Source organism: Sinocyclocheilus rhinocerous, unplaced genomic scaffold (genome assembly GCF_001515625.1).
Source record: "Sinocyclocheilus rhinocerous isolate Xijiao unplaced genomic scaffold, SAMN03320098_v1.1 scaffold789, whole genome shotgun sequence".
NCBI classification, from domain to species: Eukaryota; Metazoa; Chordata; class Actinopteri; order Cypriniformes; family Cyprinidae; genus Sinocyclocheilus; species Sinocyclocheilus rhinocerous.
In genome coordinates, this window is record NW_015667306.1 from 2,403,137 (window position 1) to 2,410,900 (window position 7,764).

At 41.9% G+C, this 7,764-nt stretch overlaps 1 protein-coding gene across 1 annotated transcript in view; it reads left to right on the plus strand.

Annotated features, from left to right (window-relative positions):
• Nucleotides 1-1,028: 1,028 nt before the first annotated feature.
• LOC107733678 (attractin-like protein 1) overlaps nt 1,029-7,764 on the plus strand; it is a 236,417-nt gene continuing 229,681 nt past the window's right edge. Inside the window, exon 1 of the mRNA XM_016545408.1 lies at nt 1,029-1,706. Within this exon, the coding sequence (XP_016400894.1) occupies nt 1,438-1,706 (269 nt within the window). The 5' untranslated portion in view covers nt 1,029-1,437. The remainder of the gene's footprint in view (nt 1,707-7,764) is intronic.

The following is a 7,764-nucleotide window of genomic DNA, read 5'->3' on the forward strand; positions in this document are numbered from 1 at the left end:
GTGTTTTGACTGCACCGTTCCCTTTAAATGTCCGTCTAGTTTGAATTTGCCACTTGCTCGCAACTGCTGTCTTCACAGAAGCTTTGCGTTCAAATATTTCAACTCAAATCAATATTTCGCGTCTAATTATTTACTTATGTGGCAAGTAGCCGTGTAATAAAGGGGATAATGTACATCCAGCCGGTGGTTATCTCAGAATAAACCTCTTCAGGCTGGTACAAGACCCCTCCGCGATCACCCTGTCGGGGTTTATTCTGAGATAACAACCGGCTGGATGTACATTATCCCTTACATAGCACATTGCTAATAATAAATAACACTGCTCTAGATAGGCTAAATAAAAAGAAAAGAGAGAGAGTGAGAGAGAGAGAGAGAATTTGAATTTTGAAAAAACTTTAATACACAGAAAACAGAGAAACATCTCCAACAAATAATCACATCATAACACTAAAGCAAACAACAACAAACCTCGCACCGTAAGTGAAAGAGAGAGAGAGAGAGAGAGAGAGAGAAAACGTTTATATTGAGATCATGAAAATATTGACAAAATCTTCTTGTAGTCCGCAGAAGAAATAAAACATACAGTTTGGAACAACATGAGGAGAGTAAATTATGACAGAATTTTCATTTTTGGGTGGAATATCCCTTTAAGTTGTGACTTTGACAAAACAAGCCAAAAAATGCATGGCCTCTTAAAGCTTCCGTACCTCCCCAAAAAATATCTGTAATGCTCGAAACCACAACTTTTATGATGACCCGCTTGACGCGGTGTTCTGCACAAATTAATAGGGCGCTATTGGTTTAAATGTAAAACGACTAGGAGTTTCCTATCCTACTATGATAAAGGATTGGCTCTTGAATATTAATTGAGTCACGTGACCGATTGGACGCTACAGGAAAGTTATCAAGCAACGTCAGCGTAATCTACTTAATATTCATAAGCCAAACCTTTCCCGTAGTGAGATTCGTCGGCTCTGAGCTCAGCAGCAGCAGCGGGGAACTGCACATTGTTTTGGATGGGTGTTGCGCTGTCATTCCCCTCCGAGTGCATCTCTGAGAGAAACAAAGGCGAAATGGCAACATCAGCACGGCTTATTGTTTGAGAAGTCATGCTGAAATCATGCTGTTATTTTTGCGACTGTGGAGGCACAGTTTACGAAAATAACTGCACATCTGTATCTCAAATGTCGCTATTTCTGGAATGATATAAATGAGGCGGTTTTGGACAACAAGGCTTTTTTGGGGAATGACGCGCCGGTGGATGCTTTACCTCGAGAACTCGGAGCAGACTGGAGAAAGTTACGTTACATATGGGATATAACGTTAATAAATTCATGCATTGTATGACAACAAACTACAAATTGTAACAAAACTACGAGGAGTGGAGAATTCACAGTTTAAAAGCTAAAGTCTAATGAAGGCTGTAACCTCATCTCTATGCTTAGATCAGAGGAGATCAGGAGGATGGATTTTGGCAGAAGAAGAATGTCTCCACGCTTCTCCACGAGGTGTTTCCTATGGAGGATTCAGGAGCTCAGGACGTACCTGTTCACTTTTATGGTGTTTTACCTGTTAGTGTGCACTGAAGGATCCTATTCTAAAACCTGTGATAAAAACTGCATCTTTGGAAGATGTATCAATGGAACTTGCGTCTGTGAACGCGGATGGGCTGGGGATCAATGTCAACACTGCCAAGGGAGATTCAAGTAAGTAATGTTGTTCCCTCCGTGTAACAGGTTCATTGTTTGCAAACATCGTTTACATGTGGCGTTAGCAGCACCTTAAGGCGAATTACAAGAGTGTGGCGTTGGAAAAGCAATCCTTCTTGGTTAAAAATGTTTGCTTTACTGTTATTTAGACTTTACTGCTGCTTTGACACAACCAGTATTGTATACAGCGCTATACAAATAAAGGTGTCTTGACTTGACTTATTAAGAGCTTATAAGCCCAAAATAAAGGGTTTTAGGTTTCTTTTCTAATTCTGCTAGTCTGTAATTGTATAGAGTATATCTTCAGTAGCGAATTAGATATGTACTTTTTAGCTACATAGATATTAGATATGTACAAAGTTTAATTTGGTACACATGCATTTAAAAAATATTGCTAGGCTATTACATACTTATTACATAATGCCATGATAGCCAGAGTGTAGGATTCATGAAAAGTTACAACAATTGCTGTATAGTTAAGTCAGAAGACAATATACAGATCTTTTTAGCATGTCATAACTAATAAAAATGACACATTTGTATCTAGCAAACCATCAAACACAATATAACTGATTGTATGTATATTGAGATTAGGCTTGTCACGATAACAACTTTTTGTTGTGCGATATATTGCCCCAGAAATAATTGCGATAAGCGATATTATTGTCATTTTAAAGACCATTTTATGCCACTGAATATATAATCATAATGTAACAGCATAATAATGCAAGAAGGCCTACACACTTCCAAATGACAACAAACTTTTATTTTTTAAGAATATTTAGATCATGGAAATTAAGTATCAAATATTAGATACCTTAAAAAAACCCTGAATAAACAGTAAATAAACATTTTCTAACAAAAAGTGAAAAGTAACAAGTAGATAAAAATAAAAATGCACAAAGAACTCGTATGGAGACTTTTCCATCTACAGATTTTTCCCTGACCTTCTTTTCTCTGTAAATGAAGGGTGCACACTATTGCTGAAAAACACAATCACTACTTAGCAGTCAGATGTCCGTATGCACAAAGGCACAGATCCCTAAACAAGACCATATCTGCAGATGAAACTCTTTTTGTAGAAGCATTTTTTAAATTTGAACTAGCACCAACTACACCACGTTATGTACGAGAAGCTGCAAAAGACACAGGCGCAAGTGGAATGGTGACATTAATTTATAATGGGCGATATATTGCGTCACCAAAAATGATTGAGGTCATGTACATATATTGCGCGATAAGTCGATATATTGATTATTGCGACAGGCCTAATTGAGATCGAGATTTCTTTCATGAATATGTCATTGGATTCTCATCAGGTCTAACTTGAAGTTTCCTTCTGGTGTGCATTCAGGAATTTGTGTGGGAGAACTCTTTTGACTGACCCATATTATAGATAAATAAATAAAAAGATCTCTTGAATATCTCATTTGTTTCTCTGAGACACCAATGAGATCCAATGGAGAGCAAACGAAGACCCCTGCTTCTCCTGCGAAACGGACCAGAGTAATCTCATATCTCCAGTTTGCAGAAGAGAACTAAACAAAAATCACTCAGATTTGCTTAGACATGCAAAATCTGGAATAAAAAAAAAATTCTTATCAAACTGCCTCAGCACAGGATTGTCTGGCTAATTCTCCCCACATTCATTTTATGGCGCTATATTCTTACCGTTTGTCCACACTCCACAGGTGTCTCATTTGTGTTTATTTTAGTTCTCCCATGGAATTTTGGAGAAAGATCTGAAACAAAGTTAAATGAAATATAAATGAGAACTCAAAATCTCCTGAGCTATGAATGAGCACCTCTGAGTATTCCTAATCTCAGCAGCTTAAACTAAATGTTTAGAATACATAAATGCACATTTAGTGGATAAGTAGTTTAATTCAGAGGTGTAATTACATTGGTGCTTGAAAATGGTTTCCTCCTTGAGTTCAAATACATTGTGCTCTATGTAAGGGATAATGATGTGGTGTGTTTAGAGTGTTTGAACCGGCCTTGTGCTCACTTTGAAGAATCAGCCATGCTGATTATATTCAATCATGTGTAAGTGGCATGTTATCTTTTGTAATCATGAAGTGGTACTTCTGGCTGCAGAGGAAGTGTGAAAATAGGTGCAGACGGAGTTTATATCTCTGTAACGTAGGTTTGGGTTTTGTTTCGTGTTCATTGTTTCGTGTTCATATGTCTTTATTTATTTTTGTTTTTTTTTATCATAGTCATGGTTCCTGTCATGTCATGTGTTTCCCTTGCCCTCATGTGATCCTGCTATTGGTTTCTTTGTGCTATGTGTCATGTTCTGATTGGTTTTCTAGTTCATGTGTCTTGTTCTGATTGGTTGGATTATGTCATGTGACCCCTTTTATTTGATATATATAGCCCTCATGTTGCCATTGTGTCTTGTCTAGCTTTGTACTGTGTAACCTGCTGTTGGTGAGTTTTGTTCATGGTCTTGTCAAGATCTAGTTTAGTTCATGTTTTGTATCACATTTTGGTTTATTAATAAAGGGTGCTTTCACACTAGCACTTTTGGTGCGCACATGGGTTTTATTGACATCAGAGTTTGGTACGTTTGGTTGATGTGAATGCTGTCTTCCAAAGTCGGGTGCACACCCCCAGTAGTTTATGCCATGCTGTTATGTGGCTCATCATTTACTGTGGGAAGTGCGGATGAGGAGCCCTGCAATCCCACAGTACCCACCAAGCTTGCAAGTCATGCTTGCCATGCCAGGGGCTGCTCACATCATGCTTGCCAAGCCAGGGCCTCACCACGTCATGGCTGCCACGCTTGAGTCATCAGCCAAGATGGCCGCCACGGCAGAACCCGTCACGCCACGGCCACCATGGAAATTCCCCCTAAGAATTTTTTTTCTGGGGGACTGTAGGACACAAACTCCTGCGTATGCGGAGCTTGGGCCAAGACAGATAAGACAAATGGCCAGTGTAATGGATCCACCAATTATGTCGGTATGAGCGGCTGGCACCCCGGTGGCCTCAACGCACTCAAACTCCATGGCCTCAGTGCTGTCCAACCCAGAGGTCCTCCCTCCATCAGCTGTACTGCCCATGATGGCGCTTGCCATTTTGTGTGTTTGGGCTGTACACTGCGCTCCAGTCCATGAGTCTGCTCCAGAGCCTGCCCCTATCCATGAATCTGTTCCAGAGCCTGCTCTAGCCCCTGAGCTCAGTCCTGTGTTGGCGCCAACCTGTGAGTTTCCTGCCTGTCCTGTTTTGACCACAGTGGTCAAACATAAACCCTCTGCCAGTCCTGTCACGGCTAAAGAGGCTGTCCCTGAACTCGGAGTCTGCCCTGTCACAGCCAGGGAGGCCATCTCTGAACTCACAGTCAGCCCTGTCACGGCCAAGGAGGCCTTCCCTGAACTCTCTGCCTGTCCTGTCACGGCCAAGGAGACCTTCCCTGAACTCTCTGCCTGTCCTGTCATGGCCAAGGAGGCCATCCCTGAACTCTCTGCCTGTTCTGCCACGGCCATGGAGGCCATCTTTGAACACTCTGCCTGTCATCGCCATGGAGGCCGCTCTTGAACTCTCTGCCTGTCATGTTACTGCCACTGAGACTGTTCAAGGTTACTCTGGTGGTCTGTCCATGTCACTGCTCCACCATGGCCTCCTGACCTGTGGTGGTCTTCTGCTCCGCAGGCTTCACCTTGGTTGCCTGCTCCACTCTGGCTTCCTGCTCTGCTGGCTCCACTCTGGTGGTCATCTGCTCCACCGTGGGGATCCTCGGTCCCGCCTGCTCCGCCCTGGTGGTCTTCGGCTTCGCCCTGGCTTGCTGCTCTGCCGGCTTCACCATGGTCTCTGCCACTACTCCACGGTTCAGGCCCACCTCTGCTCCACAGTCCATGGTTTCCTTCATTGCTCCACGGTCCAGGCCCACCTCTGCTCCATGTTTCAGACCTGCCATTGCTCCACGGACCAGGTCCAGCACTGCTTCACAGCCCATGGTCTTGCCCACTGCTCCACGTCTAGACCTACCCTTGCTCCATGGCCCATGGTCTTGCTGACTACTCCACGGTCCAGGCCTGCCACTGCTCCACAATCCATGCCATGGTCCATTTCTGCTTCACGGGCCTGGCCCTCCACCTCACCCCCTAGACCACCTCCACTCCACCACCCTCCTGGACTCTTTTGTTTGGTTTCAGGGTGGGTGTTTCACTAGGGCAGCAGGTGCCACCCTTAGAGGGGGGAATATATAACATTTGTTTAGGTTTTGTTTCATGTTCATTGTTTTCATGTCTTTTGTTTTTTTTATCATAGTCATGGTTCCTGTTATGTCATGTGTTTCCCTTGCCCTCATGTGATCCTGCTATTGGTTCCTTTGTGCTATGTGTCATGTTCTGAATGGTTTTCTAGTTCATGTGTCTTGTTCTGATTGGTTGGATTATGTCATGTGACCCCTTTTATTTGATATATATGGCCCTCATGTCGCCATTGTGTCTTGTCTAGCTTTGTACTGTGTAACCTGAGTTTTGTTCATGGTCATGTCAAGATCTAGTTTAGTTCATGTGTTTGTTGGTTTGTTCTGTTTTGGTTTATTAATTAGGCTAAAGCTGCACATGGGTTCATCATGCTCGCCTTCAGTGGGACTATTGTTACAATCTCCTATGTGTAGTTTTCGGCAGCACTTTCATCAAAATTTGGTTACTCTAATGCTGTATATCTAAAAAATAGTCCCTAGAACACTATGGGCAGTGTCACTCAGAGTGCTTTCTGGGAAGGTGAGGAGCTTATAAAAGAGCTTAACTGAATAATCTGACCTTGTATTTCCCTTATCTTTGACAATCTCCACAGATGTCTGTTTCATTTCAAAATGACATGCAATCTGTCAGAGAAGTGCTCGTCAGTCTGAGATTTAAGGAACAGTTCACCAAAAAATTAAATTTCTGTCTTTTATGTCCTCTTAAGTTGTTCCAGTCCAAACCCATATGAATTTCTTTTCACTGTGGAACACAAAAGGAGAAATTCTGAAGCTTCGTAGAAAAAAAGGAATTGTATCCTTTTTATGTAGGCTAGTTACAATGAGTGGGGATGCTTTCAAGCTTTAAAAAAACGTAATTTGTGTGCAATATTTCAAGTTCTGTAATAACATTCTGTGAGAAAAAGACCAAAATTTAACTACTTCACCTTGCCAGTGCACATCATTGTGCATAGGCCTTACAAACAGACGATAGATAGATAGATAGATAGATAGATAGATGTCTCTCCTTCTGCAAGTCTTCAATGTAATTCACAGCCCTGTGAAGTAATCTTGAATGAATTTTTGATGGTTTGTGAATGTATGGAAGGATACATGCTGTTTTATGAGTGGATGAAGACGTTAGTTGGAGCACTGTAATGTCACTCACAGTCCTTTCATGTGAAACTGTCCTATAGCGACAGTGTCCTTCTGCTGATCTCTCAGAGTGTGTGTTGTTAATATGACCATCTGTCCATTACAGGATAAACTAATACATCTGGAATGAAAAAAAAAGCCTGAAAAGGACATTCTCCAGCCCCACCCCAAACTTTATCCCATACACAAACATTATATGAGGTTTTGGCAGTGTGTTTGTGGTTTGACTGGGATACTTTTTGCATGCTTATGTGTGGTGAGCTTTATTTTACATTACATTGTTGCTTTCTATATTTAATGCAATAATATGAGATCTAGTTATATATATATATATACTGTATATGTGTGTATATATATATATATATATATATATATACTGTATCACTCTGGGGTCCAGAGTGTTTTTACCTGCCCTTTTCCTGACTGGAGGTGTAAAGTTCTTGGAGGTTAGGCAGGGGGCACCAATAATCCTCTCAGCTGTCCTGACTGTCCGTTGTAGTCTCCTGATGTCTGATTTGGTAGCTGAGCCAAACCAAACAGTTATAGATGAACACAGGACAGACTCAATGACAGCTGAGTAGAACTGTGTGAGCAGCTCTTGTGGCAGGTTGAACTTCCTCAGTTGGCAGGGGGGTAGTCCACAATCATCTCCACTGTTTTGAGCGTGTTGAGCTCCAGGTTGTTGTGACAGCACCGACAGCACCA